The 17,991-nt window shown below is 40.0% G+C and overlaps 2 protein-coding genes across 5 annotated transcripts; both read left to right on the forward strand.

The window, feature by feature from the left end:
• The first annotated feature begins 2,622 nt into the window (after window positions 1–2,622).
• LOC138210745 (zinc finger protein 45-like) lies at window positions 2,623–4,986 on the forward strand. Its single transcript, XM_069170038.1, has 2 exons — window positions 2,623–2,889; window positions 3,541–4,986. The coding sequence occupies exons 1-2, from the start codon at window positions 2,718–2,720 to the stop codon at window positions 4,587–4,589; spliced, it is 1,221 nt and encodes a 406-aa protein (XP_069026139.1). The 5' UTR covers window positions 2,623–2,717; the 3' UTR covers window positions 4,590–4,986.
• Window positions 4,987–5,359: 373 nt separating this feature from the next.
• LOC138210753 (immunoglobulin lambda-1 light chain-like) lies at window positions 5,360–10,536 on the forward strand. Of its 4 annotated transcripts, none has more exons than XM_069170048.1 (6): window positions 5,360–5,649; window positions 5,984–6,248; window positions 6,342–7,731; window positions 9,289–9,582; window positions 9,699–9,803; window positions 10,039–10,536. In XM_069170048.1, exons 3-6 carry the CDS (start codon window positions 7,584–7,586, stop codon window positions 10,170–10,172), a joined length of 681 nt encoding a protein of 226 aa, XP_069026149.1. In that variant the 5' UTR covers window positions 5,360–5,649; window positions 5,984–6,248; window positions 6,342–7,583; the 3' UTR covers window positions 10,173–10,536. The 4 variants fall into 4 exon arrangements, with proteins under 4 accessions (XP_069026149.1, XP_069026152.1, XP_069026151.1 ...); XM_069170051.1 differs by having other exon boundaries at window positions 7,085–7,731; XM_069170050.1 differs by having other exon boundaries at window positions 5,360–5,539.
• Window positions 10,537–17,991: the final 7,455 nt, after the last annotated feature.

The following is a 17,991-nucleotide window of genomic DNA, read 5'->3' on the forward strand; positions in this document are numbered from 1 at the left end:
ATCGAACGGGAACACTTTACCATCAGTCCGATCCAGACGTTGGACCTCGCCGATGTTCTGCTTCAAAACATCTGGCGGTCAGACCAAAATTAGTTCGCAAGACAAACTCGATAATCCCGGCGCGATAAAATACCTGAAATACGCCCGCTTTTTGACACCGACACGTTTTCTTCCCTCTAGTGGACTGGCCGGTGTATTGCACGCCTTGACGTGACTGTGACATACACGCGGTGGGATTTTCACCTACTTTTGGCCCTCGAGATGTTCAGTGAGTGGTTGTTTTTTTTTCAGTCTTCGACCCAAAACAAAGAAGAGAATTCTGAAAAATAAAAAAAATAAAAAAACTCAAAGCTTGGCACTAAATTCGTGGAGCAAAAAAAAAAAAAAATCTTTTCCTGCTGCAGTAAATTAGAAGAGTTCTCGTCTTCATCAGTACGCACGAACGACCTGCCTGTCTGTATTTCAAGTTTCGTTTCAAATTTATCTCAAATTTCAACGTTGTACGTTGTATTTTCTGTCGGGAGAAGTGTTCTTCACGACCACAGAAAAGAAACTTAAGAAATGTTCGGCAGCGTTTGCAGGAGGTTTGCATTTCTTTGAACTGAGAACTTTGGCAGAGAAAGATGGGATTTCATTGCGGAGAAAAAAAAAACCAGCAGCTTCTTTTGTGATTCATCGAACCAAAAATTCCCAGAAATCTGAAGAGTTTGACGCAGCTTCTGCGTTTACGGGAAAACCGACTGAATAATTGATTCGCCGTCGTTCCCGAATATTTTTGAGGTTGCGATCGGACGCTCGTGTAGAAATCTTGGATTTTTTTTTTTCGCGCCACTTTTTGGGGAAATACAGATTCTTTCTCGCTACTTTCTCTTTTTTTTAAAAAAATTTTTTTTTTGCTGAGAGTTGAATGTTTAGATTGACATCACTCTCCAACAGCTGATTAGCTTAGCTTAGCACAAAGACAGGAAAAACTGGCTCGGGGCCAAAGATCACTAAATCCACCCGACGTGTAAGACGACATGGGAGCGGTGTTAATCTTCTCATCGGGAAGAAAAAAAAAAAAAAAAAAAGCAAAACATATTTCCCAAAGTGTCAAACTATTTCCTTTTGAAATTATAAAACCGAAAGTCCGTTTACGCTTTTGTTGCCAACAAAATGTTTCTCCGTGTCGCTGCTGAGGCGACAACATATTGCCGGAAGAGCGGATCGACGATAGGCCTTAAAAATTGTGAATTGTTTTGACAAAAATTGATTGTGTTACGTCTCGGGTTCCTCCTGTTTTTACCTCCAACTGTCATTTATCGTAACTCAGATGCTCATATTTGACCTTAAAGATCTTTTAGTTTGACCTTTTTTTTTGTTTTTGTTTTTTTTGTTGTGGTTTTGGTAAAAAAAAAAAAAAAAAAAAAAAAAAATCACAATCTCAGTTTCAAAAGGTGACTCGCAATCTTTCTTTTTTTTTTGTTTTTGTTTTTTTTTCACACTTCGTTTTGCCGTTGAGGTGAACAAATGTAAGACTTAGCACTTTGTTTGAGGAAAAAAGAGGGAATGTTAGCGTAGCATATTCATATTCGCGAAACCCGAATCATCGCCAGTCAGTCATTCGGAGAGGAAACCGGTCGGTCAGAAGGAAGAACAGTTCGCTCAGATCAGACGACACTGCTGTAACAGACTTGAAGTTTTTCTTTGTGACTGCTGTACTAATGACATGAATTGTAATCCAGTTGTATAATAGTTTATATTGTAGTATATTTGGACCTGTACAGAAACACAGATTGTTCAGTTCCTATCAGTTAATTTTTTTTTTTTTTTTTTTTTTGTTAACTTCTCTCTGGTTTGCTAATAAAATATTGATGATACACGGCTTCGACATCGCTGTTTGCATGTGTGATGAATTTTCAACCCCAACAATAAAATCAATTCCTTCACTTGTTTTTGTATTTTGTCGTCACTGACAGATTTTTTTTTTCTGTTTGTCTGTTATAAAAAAATGAAAGTGTTCGTTTGTGTTCGAGACAAAATCATGTTTATCTCTGTCGTCCATCTTTCAGTGTTTCTGAATGTTTTTGTTTTTTTATTGTCCCAGGCCGACAATAGAAAATTTGAGATTATATGAGTATTTTTTTATTAGTCAAAGCGTGGCTGATATTATTGAATAATTTCAAATATTAGAAAAATATAATGACTAACACCTAATCATTCTGAACAAATGAAAAAACATTCGGTGCCTTAAATGGGATATATTTTTATGTGTGAGTTTGCACGCATTTGCCACGTTAGTATAGCAACACGGTGGTGCGAAGAAATATTGAGATCCTTTAAGTAATGTAAAAGTCTCTATTAAATAAAAGTACAGAAGTATTAGCAGCAAAAATGTGTCGTCAACACGATAAGGAATTTAGACCTTTAAACCAGAATCACGAGAGGGAAAAAAAAAAAATCCTTCACATCATATTAGTTTTTATTATTATTATTATTATTGTTTAGGTGTTACAACACAGGTATGAAAACCAAATTCCCCAGTCATAATTGAAGGCGGAACCAAAAGAAAGTGAACTCATAAGGCTCTTCCGGAACGTCACAGTGTGACAGCCGGCGGAAGTAAACAAAAGGAAAAAGGCGGTCGTGGTTTTAAACTTAGTGGACGTGCAGGACTTCGCGGAAAACGGCTGTGTCCTGTCGCATCGCGGATAAATATTTCAGTTGTTGGTGTAAATATGTCTTCGGTTCAGTATCTGAGAGAGTTTATCAGCGACCGACTAACAGTTGCTGCGGAGGAAATATTCGGAGTCTTCGCGGAAACCATCGTCCGGTACGAGGCGGAGATCGACCGGCAGCGCAGGCTGCTGGAAATCACCTGGAAACCGGAGATGCAGTCACACCGAACAGGTCCGGGAACAACTGGTGACGGTTTTAATTCAATTGAACACGTGTAGGATTCCTAATCGGAGCTCTACGTCACGTTTATTTTATTTTTTTTGTCAGGGCGGAGCAGTTGGAGACGTTGAGCTTCACCCGAGACTTTTGTTTGCGACACGCGAGACACTGATTTCAATTCTCAGACCACAGTTTTCTTATTTAATGTGAAGTATTTCAAGTCTCTGAAAATATTTTACTCTTCAAAGGTACTGAAAGTATATAAATGACTCAAAACAGCTCTGTCTCTTAACCAAATTACAGGAACGCAAAACCTGACAGCAGGAAGAGTTTGAATGAATGAATGATTCTTTATTGTTATAAAACAAAAAATAAAACGAGTACAATGAGACGATGTTTATCTACGCAGAGCAGAAACAAAAGACGAAACAAGACACCCACGTAATAAACACAAAGCGAAACACCGGACGAACTAAAAGCAGCAACGGGATGAATAAAAGTATGAAGTAGATAAGAGCAGCAAAAGGTTAAATAAAAACAGCCCTAGAATAATAAATATAATAAAAACTGACATCAACATGCACTACAGAACAACAACAACAACTGTGTGTTTTTCTGTCTTTACGTTAATAATCTTTTTCTCGCGTCTTTTCGTCCCTCCAGACGTCCCACAGCAACATGTCTGTCAGGAGGAGGAGGAGTTTCTCTCAGACCTTCAGCTCTGGAACGAGGAGAGGAACTCCGGTTTGGACCAGGAGGAACCAGAACCTCCGCAGATCAAAGAGGAAGAGGAGGAACTCGGTCGGGACGGAGAGCAGCTCGTTCTGAAGCTGGAGACGGAAACCTTCACGGGGACTCCAACTTTTGAGGAAAGCGACCGCAGCGACCCGGAACCGGACAGCGATCGCAGCTTTCTAGTCGCCGAGAGCCGAGATCAAAAAGGAGGCCGGCGCGCAAAGGCCGAGATGAAGCCGAAGAAGAGACGCCTCAGGAGCAACGCAGACGAGTCGGTCGCGTCCCAAACGGGTAAAAAGCGTCTAAAATGTGACGTTTGCGGAAAGCGCTTCGACTACAAGTCCCACATGGACAAACATCGGAGGATCCACACGGGCGAGAAGCCGTACTCGTGCCAAACGTGCGGGAAAAGCTTCAACCAGAGGGGCTCCTTGACCCTCCACACGAGGATCCACACGGGCGAGAGGCCGTACCCTTGCGCGTGGTGCGGGAAAGGTTTCCGGAGCCGGGCGTACCTGCAGGTGCACACGAAGTCCCACACGGGCGAGAAGCCGCACCCCTGCCACACCTGCGGGAAGCGCTTCCTGCAGGCATCCAACCTGAAGTACCACATGCGGATGCACACGGGGGAGAAGCCGTACCTCTGCGGCGCCTGCGGGAAACGGTTCAAGCACGGCTCGGCGCTGAAGTGCCACGCCAGGTCGCACACGGGCGAGAGGCCGTACCGCTGCGACGCCTGCGGCGAGAGCTTCGCGCAGTCGGCGCACCTGCGGAGGCACGCCAGGAACCACGCGGGCGAAAAGCCGTTCTCCTGCGAAACGTGCGGGAAGCGCTTCACGCAGACGGCGCACGTGAAACGGCACATGACGATCCACACGGGCGACAAGCGCTACGCCTGCGACACCTGCGGCAAACGCTTCACCCAGACGTCGCACCTGAAAAAGCACACGAGGACTCACGCGGGGGAGAAGTCGTAGCGACCCCGGGGAACTTTTTCTCTACCGGAAGCGCTTATGAATCATAATGTTATTTATTTTATTTTTTAATTCAACTTTTATTTTTATTTTTTTTATTATTAAATCAGGTTTCAATCTGTATCAGACTGCACAACCCGTGTAAGGTTGTCTTGATTGTGGAGGAATCTTTAGCAGAAAGCTCATTGCATTTTTACTTTTAACAGTTCTGCATCTTTTTTTTTTTCTTGTTTTTTTTCCACTAATAGTGTTTTTGGAAAACGTCACGTTAAAAGTCTTCACTGATGCGAACGCGTGGAAAAACGTTTACAAAGAAAAGGGGAAGTGTAACGTTGCCATGGTTGCAGCGAGTTACACTTTGGGATTTTATGGTGCGTTCATAATAAAAAGTAAAAAGACACATTTTGTTGTATTTATTTTTTAATGTTATATCTATTTCTAAATCGCTGTATTCCTCAGACAAATAATAAACTTTGTAGTTGGACTACTTTTAGTCATTTTATTTAAATAATATTAAGATAAAAAAAAATTATTCTCAGTTTATATATTTTTTACTTAAAAACTTGATTTGTGTTTGTAGTGCCAGAAATTTGCTTTTCAATCTGATATTTTTTTTTGTTTGCATAATGAAGACACAAAAATAACCTTCATAGATGTTAATGTTCGCCAGCAGATGGCAGTAGCGTCAACAAGCGTTAATGGAACATTTGGGAGGAAACTATCCCTTTAAATGTAAAACCTCACAACTTCCAGCTGAAACTTCCGCTGGGTTTATGTGATGGATTTGACAGAATGAGCAGCGACACTGATATTTTATCATCAGGAGGATTTTTGTTGCCGTCTGTGTCTTCAATAAAGAAGCAAAGAGAGGCGGCGCCATCTTGAGGCGAGTCACCGCAAGTACAACGAGATCCAGACGACTCGTTGGAGATGAATTTCACATCAGCTGGAAGGTGGAGGAGACAAAAAAAAGAAGAAGCTGCAGTCGACTCTGTTTCCAGCAGAATCTCTGACGGCTTCGTTTCCACGAACTCATAAATCAAAACAGAACTTTATTTAAAATGTGAGAGCAGATTATAAAGTTTGAAACATGTCGGACTGAATCTGAGGGGAAATATTTGTTTCGTGGAAACAACGTGAACAACATGACGATCAAAATCTGTGATGTTAGAAGAGAGAAAAGAATTCAAATCAATAGAATTTAATTTACTTTATTGAATGAATTTAAAAACATTTCAGAGTTCAATCAGTTTCTGAGGAGCTGTGAGGATTTGTAGTTTTGTATTTTAAACATCAGATAACAGTCCGTGTTATAAACTCACCACCAACCTGAATGTTTTTCAGTGTTTCTGCATCATGTGACCCAGATTTTTTTTTTCTTTTTTTTTCAAATCCAGACGATGAAACCGCACGAGCAGCTTCAGCCGAGCTGTCAATCAGCAGCAGCAGTCTTATCTTTGTGCTGCAGGGGCTGATGGGAGGGTTTTGAGGACCTGTTAGAAACCACGTGTCCCTCGTCTGGTCTCTCACGGCTCGTCCTCGTTCGTCCTCGGCTGCGTCGGAGCGTCACTTCTCTCCAGGTTCACCAGAAGGAAACGCCGCCGCACCGAAGAAACGAAATGTTTTTCCTCCCGGCTGCTGCTCTGTGCTGTCTGTGTTCAGGTGAGTGTTTTCCAGCCAATCGGGAGCCGGCAAACTTCACCTTTAACTAACGCCGTCACGCTGACCTTCATCTGTCCGTCCGTGTCTCCACAGCGCTGGTTGCCATGGCAGCAGAGCTCATTCAGGATGATTTAACTCTGACCAGGAAAGTTGGAGACAAAGTCTCATTCAGCTGTAAACAAACTGACCAGTGTGATGGTAGTTATGTGTGGTGGTACCAGAAGAAAGAAACAGAAACATTCAGAGTGATTCTTCGTATTCGTAGGAGAGATGGAGAAATAGATTACAGGAACAATCATCCTCAGAAAGATGATTTCTCTTCAGTGAATAAAGGGATCGGCTGGGAGCTGCAGATCCAGAACGTTACACTCCATCATTCAGCCACCTACTACTGCTCCTGTTATAAGTCTGGTACCCACAGTGAGAAATGATCCCTGCAGCCTGAACAAAAACCAGCAGATGTCAAACAGTGTTTGTGACAGGAAGAGAGCAGTAAACCACAGCTCAGGTTCACATTTCACCTCCATCTCACAAACAGACTGAGCTGAGGGAAGTTTTTCTTTACTGCTGTCAGAACTTATTTTACATTTATTTCATTTGGTTTTCAGCAGCTTTCAAGATCAATATTTTTGTTCTCATTTTTATTTTCTGAAGTTAAAGAACCATTAGTTGGGTTAAAATGTCAAATAAAAAGTGCTGATTCAGAAAAGTGACGTAGTTTTACATCAGAGTCTGTGACTATATTATTGAACACACAGGCTGCATCTTCTGTAAATATAAGTACTTTAAATCTTATTTTTTAGCGACAACCATAACGGGAGTCTTTATGTTTTCAGGTTCCTTCACCGACACGTGAACGTGATATCTCAAGAATGCCTCCAGAGAACTTCTTCAAACTTGGTACAAACGTTTACCGGGCTAAAGGATGAATTACAACTTGATTTTGGTGGTCAAGGGTCAAAGGTCAAAGTTAATGTGACCTCATGTCTTTCCTATCCCGTCATCCCATTCTTGTCACTTTGAATTTCAGAACGCTTTGAAGCAATTTCTTCAAATTTGGATAAAATCAGCACCTGTACTCAAGGACTTTGGGGTCACAGGTCAAAGGTCAAGGTCACTGTCAGCTCACTTTGACCCATCCTCGTGAATATAATATGTCATGAATGCCTGGAGGTAGTTTCTTCACATGTTACACAAAGGTTCACTACGTCAACGATAAACTGACTGGAAGGTCAAATGTCGAGGTCAAAGGTCAAGGTCACTGTGACCTCACGTCCATCTTATCCATCAGAAGAAGAGACAGTCATGTTGATACGAACCTGAAAGAAACACATCATGGAGCTGAAATATGACACTTTGGACTCGTTCACTTCATCTGACACGTTCAGCAGAAGACAGGTTTTTGTATCAGTCTGTTTCACTGTGGGGAGATACAGCTACGACCACCTCATCTTTGGCTCTGGAACTAAACTGTATGTAACAGGTAAGAACAAACATTTATTTTGCTTCAGCTATTTTATTGTAGAAACTGAAAATGTGTTTAATGTCAGTTTCTGCTGCTTCGGGCTTCACAGGTTATTTTTTTTTAACAGATAGCAGAGAATTCATCTTGCAGACATTGTTCCATAAGAAAAAATCTATAATCTCTGAAAATATGTTTGAATCTCCCATAACAACTAAATCTTTTTCTTTTTCTCTGCGTGAGAATAAAATTATCCACAAAAAGTGACATTTTAGTTTTGTTAGGAATATTTAGTGTTTGATTATCTGCGTAGTTCTAAATCATCACTTGACTTTTGAAAACAAGATGAGATTTATGGTAAATTTAATTTAATATTGTATTGTTCTTCTAAATGTGCACGAAAGTACACGTTTTAAATCATCGTGTGGGATAGTTAATGAATATCTTAATGAATATTAACTGTTTAATTATCTCAGTAGTTTTGTGTCATCTCTTGATGTTTTGGAAAAACAAAATAATTTTATTTATTATATATGTATGTAGTATTTTGTGTTAAGTTAAAATTTCGTAAAAAAAACAATTATGAAACAAAACTATGAAAAGTAAAAATTTTAATCAATCATCAATTAGTAGCTTAATTGTTCAGATTAAATCCTGTTGTTAATAATATAGTAAACATTTCTGTTAATTGTTTTGGACAGATAATTAATATCTTAATGAATATTAACTGTTTGATCATCTCAGTAGTTTTGAGTCATTTCTTGAAGTTTTGGAAAACCAATATTATATTATTATGTTAATGTTTCATATTTTTAAAAGTATTTTTAAGAAAAGTATAGTTATATATTAATTTTATCGCATAGTCAATAAATAGCTGACTTGTTAACATTAAATTCCTGTTAACTATTTGTTATATGAAGGTACAACTTTAACATGAAAATACATCAACAAAAATGTAATAAATATATATGCATATATATATTTGCAAATGTAAAAGGTGGTATTTAAATGAACACATTTTATTACTTGAATTTTCAATTTCAGAATAATGTCTTACATAACAGACTACTTAAAATTGTTATGAAATATAATTATCTAAAATGTATTGGTGTTTTGATGTGTTTAACAGTTAAAGTTAATGGTGCTAAATATTTAAAGTGCAACACAATGTTTTAAATCAAATAACAATGTTTCTCTCTTTAGAGGCAACTATGGAAATTTTTATATTTACCTTTATATTGAAGAAATATTTTCCATTGATTTCATGAAATTTAATTATATTTCATTAAGTTACATTAAAGTATTTGGTAAAATAATAACCGTGCAAATAAGCTGTAATATGATTTAACGTTTCAAACATTTTCAGTCTTCTACATGTGACGCTTGAATACATGAAGTGATGATTGTGTCTGATATGAAGGTGAACACAGTATGTAGTGAACTTTGTGCTGTATTGATGAGTAGTTTATTGATCAGAGTCCATGTAGTTTCCAGGATCAGACTGAATGCAGTGCTGGAAGCTGCTGTTGACTGTGTCACTGTGTGTCTGTGCTGCTTGTTGCTGCTGTCAAACTTCAGATAAGCCGGTGGTGAAGCCGGAGGTAATCATGTACCCAGCAGCATGCAGAGCCCACCTGGAGGGGAGGACCTTCCTGCTGTGTCTGGCCTCAGCCATGTTTCCTCCTCAGGTCCAGTTCTCCTGGAAAAGACAGAACAAGAGCGACTCGCTGGAGGAGCTCCTCTCTTCTGAGGGAGAACAGCTGGAGCTCAGAGAGCCGGGACGCACCGCCTCCATCAGGGTGGTTGATCAGGATGATCTCCACACCTTTAAATACCACTGTTACGTCAAGCATGAGTCGGACCAGAGAGAAGGTAATGAAGGCTTGGTGACTGTGTTCAGCAGGGTTTCAGCTTCATGTGGAGACTCTGTCAAAGAGGACGGACATGTCTCACTGCAGCTCCAAACATCTGTCTCCATTTTATTTCAGAGGTTCCAGCTCTAGCAACCACCGATCCTCCAGAGACAGAACCAACAGACCCAGAACCAACAGACCCAGAACCAACAGACCCTCCATCTCTGCAGCAAGCTGACTGTAAGATCACCTGCTGTCGGTGTAGGGGTCATATTAAAGCTTGGTCAGGTCCTGAAGGGTCTTTGAGCTTTCAGTCAAACTGTAGTGGACACGTGTCTTCTTGTGAAACTGGTCGTCCCGCCAGGAAATGTTAAAGCGATTAAAAATTGAATGATATACTAAAGAAATGTATATATTTGAACAGACTGTGGAGAGATGAATGACCTGTCTGTCTGTCTTTCTGTCTGTCTGTCAGTGTCCTTCCAGTCTCTGCGCAGGGTGAAGCTGCTCTGCGTGTTGTACACAGTGCTGATAGTGAAGAGTCTGGTGTACTGCTGTGGACTTTCTCTGCTGACAAGCCTGAGGAACAAGAGACCGTCCACCAACTGAACACATGCTCGCTGACTGGTCATCTTAAATATAACTTTAATCAGTGTTCAGAAATTTTATTTTTGACGTGTGGTTGGTTTAAATGTGGACTTGGATAGAGTTGTCAAAATGTTTTTAAAAACTTAAAGTGTGACAAACAAGACGTGAAATTAAGCTGAATTTTTAGCTGCCTTGTTGGTATTTTAACAGTTAACATTTCTTTCGTCTTGTTCTTATTTTTAAATATTGTAGGTTGTAGGTTCCTCTCATTTATTCAGTACAATATTCTCAATAAACTAACAAAAAAACATTATTGTTTCAGGTCTCTGCTTACAGTAATTTACCGTGATTGTACATAAATTCTCTCCCATCCAAAACTGAAGTAAAAAAAAGAGAAACGTTCAGGCTGATACGAATATCATTGTACAACTAAACACAAACCATTCCTGTACTATTTTAGATAAACATGAACGTGCAGTTTTTTATCTAAACAAGCAGGTGTGTGAGATCCAGCTGGTTCAGGTCTGCATTTCCTGATCATTTATTTTGTGTATGAATCATTTTGTTTTAACTTGTGTCAGTGTCAAAGTAAACCTCTATGCCAGGGGTGTCAAACATACGGCCCACCAGGGGGTCCAGCTCGGCCCGCCGGATGACTTTGCTAAGTCTGAAAATTACAGAAAGACATAAATTGCATTTCTATGAGAATATGGAGGTTTATGAGCACAAACGTTGTGTTATTTTTGTTTTAATCGATCCAGTAATTGCTTCAAAAACAGCGTAAATGCGACGTCTGCTCCGGAGGAAGAAGCGCTCGGTGCCACAGGCAGCAGCGCTCGCTGCTCGCTTTGTGACGCATTTGACGTCAAACGCGTCACAAAGCGAGGGAATCTGCAGAGGAGAGCCGGGGCAGATAAACAGTGGGCTGATGTCTGAGTTTTTGGTCTTTATGTTTCTAGTTTATTGTAGAAAGACCTTAAAACAGGGTTTATCATCCAAAAACCTTCACCAATGATTTAAACAAAGAGAAATATTGTTGTTATGTATGCGTTATTATGCTATGATTTTACTGGTCTGGCCCACCTGAGATCAAAGTGGGCAGTATGTGGCCCCTTAACTAAAATGAGTTTGACACCCCTGCTCTACGCTGATGACACTGTTGTTTACACACATGAACATACAGCAGATTGAGCTGCTCTGAAGCTACAAATGCTCAAAAACAACAATCATGCAGCTTTTTGATAAAACGGCTGAAGTCTGAATGCTGAAGAAATGAAGGGCGTGTTTATTAGTAGTAGAGAATCAGTTTAATTCCCAGTAGGTTGGTGTGTCAGTGGAACTTATGAGGTGAATTTGTCTAAAGTTGACAACTGAAAGTGCACTTTGATGTTCCTCTTACTGGGTCAATTAATTCATGAATCTTAATCACTCATTGATAGCGATAACTTGAATTAGAGTAGATTGAGTTTAATTTTCTCGTGTTGCATTTTCTTTCTTCGTAAATTTCTCCTTTTTTTGTTTTGTTGTATATTCATGTGATTCAGCTCGGACAGCGGGGTAATTTAATTTTCGTATACGTGTACGTTCTCTCCTGTTCTGCTGTTTCATAATTTAACTATAAAAAGGTGTAAAAACCTCCAGGTCATTTTGTGATGTACCGAAGTACTTCTGCATTAATGTCAAGTGTAAAACTAACGTGCCCCGAGCTTCAGGTGGGCGATCACGTTCAGTTTCAACTCTTGGCAGACGGGGGGCGCAGTGGAAAAAGTTATTTCGAGTAAAGAAGGAAGACCAACGACAGAGAGGGGAGCTCATAACAGCTGCAGATATGAATCTGTTCTCTGTGGTTAGAAAAACCAAAAAAAAACTGTTGACTGCTAATGAAAACTTCCTTTCCTGCAGCAGACGGGCTGCGGGGGTTTCTGCTCTGCAGCCTCCACATTGTGGGTTTAATAAGACGTCGACAGTTACAACCGTTCACTCCGGTGGAAGAATGATTCCAGGAAGGAGCTGTGTTATTCATCAAAGAGAGAAACAGCTCAAACCGTAAATTGAGATCAGAGAAATGAACTTTGACAGAGTAAAAGCAGAGACCATAAACTTCCTGCTCTCTTTTTATGACCCGATATTTACAGTGTTTTTAGTCTGATAGAAATGACAAGAAAAAGTCTAAAAATGAATCTTGGAGAATAATAGTGACGAATCTTGGAGTGAGGTATTGATGACATGGCATTTTTGCTCATGTCAAACCTGTTAATAAGGTTATGCTATTAATACAAAGAGCAACAGCGCACAAACAACACAGAGACAGAAACACAAACCACAGAGACAAACAAGTCATGACGTTTCACACGTTAACAAAACCTGGAACTTGTTCGGTGTTGGTTCACTTCAGGTCTCATTATTTTAGGTGCTCATAAAAAGAAAGAAATGTACCCGTCAGAAGAGTCTGTACATGTTAGTGAATTTAATCGAATAAAATGTAATTAATTCACCTCACTACACACATTGACCCACTTCTCTCTGGGAAATATGTTAAATTTTACCGCTGTAGCCGTCTGTGTTTCACTCATGACGTGTCACATGATTCTGGCATTATAATATATCTTTAAGCTTATTAAGTCATTTTCGCTTCATTTGAGATCAATGCTACACTCATGTGATTTTATATCTGATCTGTATTCACTGAAACGAAGAGATTGGCCGACTGTGGCCTCGATAATAAACTGGGGTTCCAGAAATCACAGCCCACCACTGAAGTGACTGGTCAAATCACTACTGAGTCCAGAGGTTCCAGTGAAAGAACTTTTATTCAACTTAGTTAGTCACCCAGAACGGAGGGGGTTTGCTCACATTCGTGGGTTAGTGTGTTTGTGTGGTTCTGAAACAGAAGAAGAACACACAACGTAAGAATAATGTAACTTAATAAAGAATAAGTTAATGGCAACTCGACGCCGTGTGGCATAACTAACACAAAGTGTTCACATCGATTCAAGGAAGAAAAACACAGTCAGAATACTTGAAACAATGAGACTCAGGAACACATATCATACGTCAGTGATGAACTAAACAAGATCTCAACAGAGCGCTGAAGAAAGCATGCAGTGTTAATTAAGCCACGTGTGCAGAATGAATGGATGCTGCATTGCGCTAGCACTCGGCATTACAGGCTACAACAAACAACATGATTAAGGACGACTACTAGTGATGTTACGAGATGTGCCGACGCTTCGAAGCGTGTCGAGTAACGGAGGGGGCGTTTCCTCGAAGCGCGTGTCGAGGCTTGCTTCATTTAGGGGAGGAGCCAAAAATGATGACGTCCGAAGCCTCGCTGCCCGGCTGTACCACGTGACTGCTTCGGGAAGTGGTTCAGATTTTGCCGGGAGGTTTGACAGCAATATAAACCCCTCAGGCTCCATTCAAAATGTGGGTTGTTGGTGGAGAGTTGATGTCAGTTGAGAGTTTGGATAGTTTGGAGAGTTTAGAGAGAGAGAGAGAGATAGTTTGGAGATTTAGGAGAGTGAGGAGAGAAGGAGGTGATAAGATGGAGCCAGCTAGGAAGAGGAGGATTTCCCCTGTGTGGGAACACTTTGATTTAATAACTCCTAATAAGCTAAATCTAACTCTATTTCAGACACATTAGGTTTGCTTATCAAGAACTGTATTTTTCACAGTTTCTTATTTTATTCAAAGGTGAGGTGTTTATTGTGCTCCAAGGAGTTGGGGTACAATAACAACACCTCATCCATGCTGAGGCGTTACCGTGCCTTGCATGAGAATAAGGAGGAAACTGGAGCTTCACCCAGCCAAGGTAAGTCATTACAATATTACAAATGCACCATCACAATTTTTCCCTGTTCACCTTTGTTTATTGTGCAAATAAAGACAGGTAACAGACACTGTATTTATTCTCTTTTAACCAGCCACCAGAAAACAAGAGCTGGATGAAGCCCTTGTCTCCATGGTAGTGAAGGACACACAGTCCTTCAGTATTGTGGATGATGTTGGATTCAGGGCATTTGTGTCCAAACTGGATCCTAATTATGTTCTCCCTACAAGGCAGGTATGTATGGGTGCATGCATGAAACAAATGAGTACTTTATTGTGTCTCACAGTTCAGCACTATATATTTTTTCCTTTAGGCTCTGAAGGCCACAGTGGAGGCCAAGTATGAGTCAGCTAAGGAGAAGGCTAAAGTGGAAAAGGTGGCTGCTGTTAGCCTTACTTCTGACATGTGGACATCCATCAATATGGATGCCTACCTGGCTGTAACATGCCATTTTGTGGGTGAGAAAACCACACTCAGTTCAGTGCTGTTAGGAGTGCAGGCATTCCCCCAATCACACACTGCTGAAAATATAGCTCGTGTGAAAGCCTCCCTGATGGAGGAATGGGGAATCGCTAATAAGGTGACATGTATGGTCACTGATGGTGCTCCCAATATGGTTGGCTGTGTGAGAGAGCTGAAGCTTCGGCACCATATTTGCATTGCACACACACTGAACCTGATAGTGAAGAAGGCACTTGACCAGCAGCCTGCGCTCTCTGGCATCCGGGCCAAAGCACGGAAGCTGGTTGGCTTCTTTAGAAGCAGCACCACTGCTAAGGTATGCTCTTTCCCTTTATTTCAATTTCTAATAACGCTAATAGTTTGTCTGTGTTCCTACTGCAGTGATTTAATGGCCTACTCATCTGCATCTTTAAAGGAGAAGCTTACACAAGTGCAACTTCATCTGGGGATGGCAAACATGAAGCCAATGCAAGAAGTGGAGACCAGATGGAGCAGCACATATTTGATGCTGCAACGTTTGGTGGAGCAAAGGGAGCCAGTAGGAGCAGCGTTAGCTGGGTTACAACATGACATCCCCTTCCTAACATCAGAAGAGTTCAACATTGTTGGAGGGTGCCTTTCTTTGCTGTCTCCCTTCTATGATGCCACCGTAGAGCTGTCGGCAGAGGAAAATGTGTCTGTCTCCAAAGTTGTTCCCCTCGTGAAGATGCTGGAGCACACCCTTCAGGAGGAAATAACAAAGCCGGCACCTGCAGCAGCGTTGGAAATGGGAGACCAGCTCATCAGGCAACTCCGGGAGAAGCTGTACACTTTGCAGTCGACGAGCATCGTGTCTCTTGCTTCCCTCCTGGACCCCCGATTTAAAGCAATAGGATTTTTCAGCCAAACAAAAGCCACCGAAGCAATAAAACGACTGACCTCCGAGTGTGCCACCATTATACGGTCAACACAAAGCAGAGAGGAAATCCCCCAGGCTTCCACCTCTCATGATGTCACAGGAGGTAATCTATTATTTTACATTTTGAGATCAATTATTCCTATGAGAACACTTAGTAACATGATCTGTGGTTTCCTCTTAGGTAGCGAACTGTGGCATCCTTTAGACACCAGCGTCATGGAGGCACGGAAGACTCAAAATGTGACAGCAGATGCCACTGTGGAGGTCCAGCACTACCTTTCAGAGCCAAATATAAGCAGGCTGGAAAACCCTCTGGAGTACTGGGAGAGGCAAAAATTACTGTATCCAAATTTATATAGACTTGCTCTTGCGTTTTTGTGCACGCCAGCATCTTCTGTACCCTGTGAAAGGGTGTTTTCAAAGGCCGGAGAGGTTGTGTCAAAAAAAAGGAATAGTTTAAAACCAAAAACTGTTGAGAAACTGTTATTTCTGAATAAAAATGAATAAAATGTCCCCTGTCCTGTACATCATTGTCCAAGTTACACAAGCATATTCAGTCCCCTCTTCCTTGTTCCACAAGCACTTTCACTGTCCTCTGCCTGCTTAAGCCCATGCCATTTTCCTAAAGTGACAGAAAAACATTATTACACAACCTGCCATATCATCAGATACTACCATTTTGGGAAAATTTACACACACAGAATATATTCAAAAAATATTTTATTATGCACATATGTGATAATTTATGTACAGAAATTATTTGGTCATGCATTTTTGTAATTCATAGTCATTCCCAACAGCCATAACAGACACAAAAATTCAATGCATCACATGTGGTTCAGATACAGCTGCCTGTGATTATACACTTGGCCAGTAGGTGGTTTCGTGTTCACATGAAGCTTCGAGAAATGAACCCTTTCTCGAACCAACTGGCTGAAGTGGTTCGATGCCTCATGAGGCTTCATCTCACCATCACTACTTACATGTCAAAGGACGCACACATGAAGTCTTCAAACGCTGTAACACACATTCACGACTACCACCTCCAGCATATTGTTGCAGGGGAGAGCTGCCCTGCACAGGTGAGCTGGTTCACAAATGAGCGGTGGAACGTACCACTCCGAGGGGGTGTGGCGGAATAGTCCAAGTGAGCCCGGCCTTTTCAACAGAAACACAAACCACAGAGACAAACAATTCATGACGTTTCATACGTTAACAAAACCTGTAACTTGTTCGGTGTTGGTTCACTTCAGGCCTCATTATTTTAGGTGCTATAAAAACATTGAAATTAACCCATCAAAAGAGTTTGTACATGTTAGTGAGTTTAATCAATTTTTTTTTATTAATTCACCTCACTACACACATTAACCCACTTCTCTCCAGGAAATTTATATTTATTTTTTACCGCTGTAGCCGTCTGTGTTTCACTCATGACGTGTCACATGATTCTGGCATTATGATGTATCTTTAAGCTTATTAAGTCATTTTCGCTTCATTTGGGATCAATGCTACACTGATGTGATTTTGTATCTGATCTGTATTCACAGTGTAAATGGAAGTTACAAAGCTGCAGTAAATCTCAATTAAAGTAGAGTTCATGAGGTCGGTGTTTATTTTATGTCATAGAGTTTTTCTGATCTGAGTCAAAATCACAGTTTATCAAGACATTTTGAGAAAAGAGCATAACATACAAACATATTTTAAAACATTTATGTAAAGATCACATTTAATTAATGTTTTAGATTGTAATTTTTAGTATATTTCAAATTAAGAAATTTATTGGAAATAGTGTTGTCAGTAGTTTCCTATAAAACATTATTGCCAGTTTGTGTTTCCCTTTTTTGAAATGTGTTGCATGAATATATTAAATGAAACTAATTCATGAAAAGATTAAAACCACCCATCATGTTTTCATCCCCCTGCTGTTTGTTCACTCGTGTAAACAACAGTGTCATCAGCGTAGAGGTTTACATCCGCACTGTAATACAGTTATAAAAGATAATCTACAACCAAACTAAACGAAGATCTGTATTTAACTTTGTTGACCCTGATGTTTATTTTTATTTGTATTCTTTTAGATTTTCTTCGGGACATTCTGTGAGAATGTATTAAATGTTATTTAAAATCAGAGTTAAACTATTGAGGCTGTGATTGTTCAGTTTATATCATTTACAAAAATTCTTCAAAACTTAATTTTATGAAAACAGAAAATATAATTGATTTATTCCTAATTGAGGTTACTACATGAAAAACGAGAGATATACTGTTAAAAATACCTGACAGATAATAGTTGAAATTTCTTTATTATTGAATTAGAAAATAACACTCAGAGCAGAGGGACAATAATTTTAAAGATTTATGTGTATTTGTGTTTTTGTATGTTTAGAATAACTGTTTGAAAAGACAAAAGAAAGAGCGAGATCCGTATCAGCCTTTTTTTTTTTTACTGAAGTTTTGGATGTGAGATCATTTTCGTACAATCACAGTAAACTACTACAAGCATAGATAAAAACAACAACAATGATATTTTTCAGTTTATAGAGAATATTGTACTGCAGAAATGAGAGGAACCTACAACGCTGAGCATAATTAAAAGTAAGATCGAGACGAAAGAAATATTAAGTGCTAAAACATCAACAAGGCAGCAAATA

The sequence above is a fragment of the Embiotoca jacksoni genome, unplaced genomic scaffold (genome assembly GCF_022577435.1).
Source record: "Embiotoca jacksoni isolate LCO1_2020_lvr unplaced genomic scaffold, fEmbJac1.0.p SCAF_48, whole genome shotgun sequence".
Taxonomy (NCBI): domain Eukaryota; kingdom Metazoa; phylum Chordata; class Actinopteri; family Embiotocidae; genus Embiotoca; species Embiotoca jacksoni.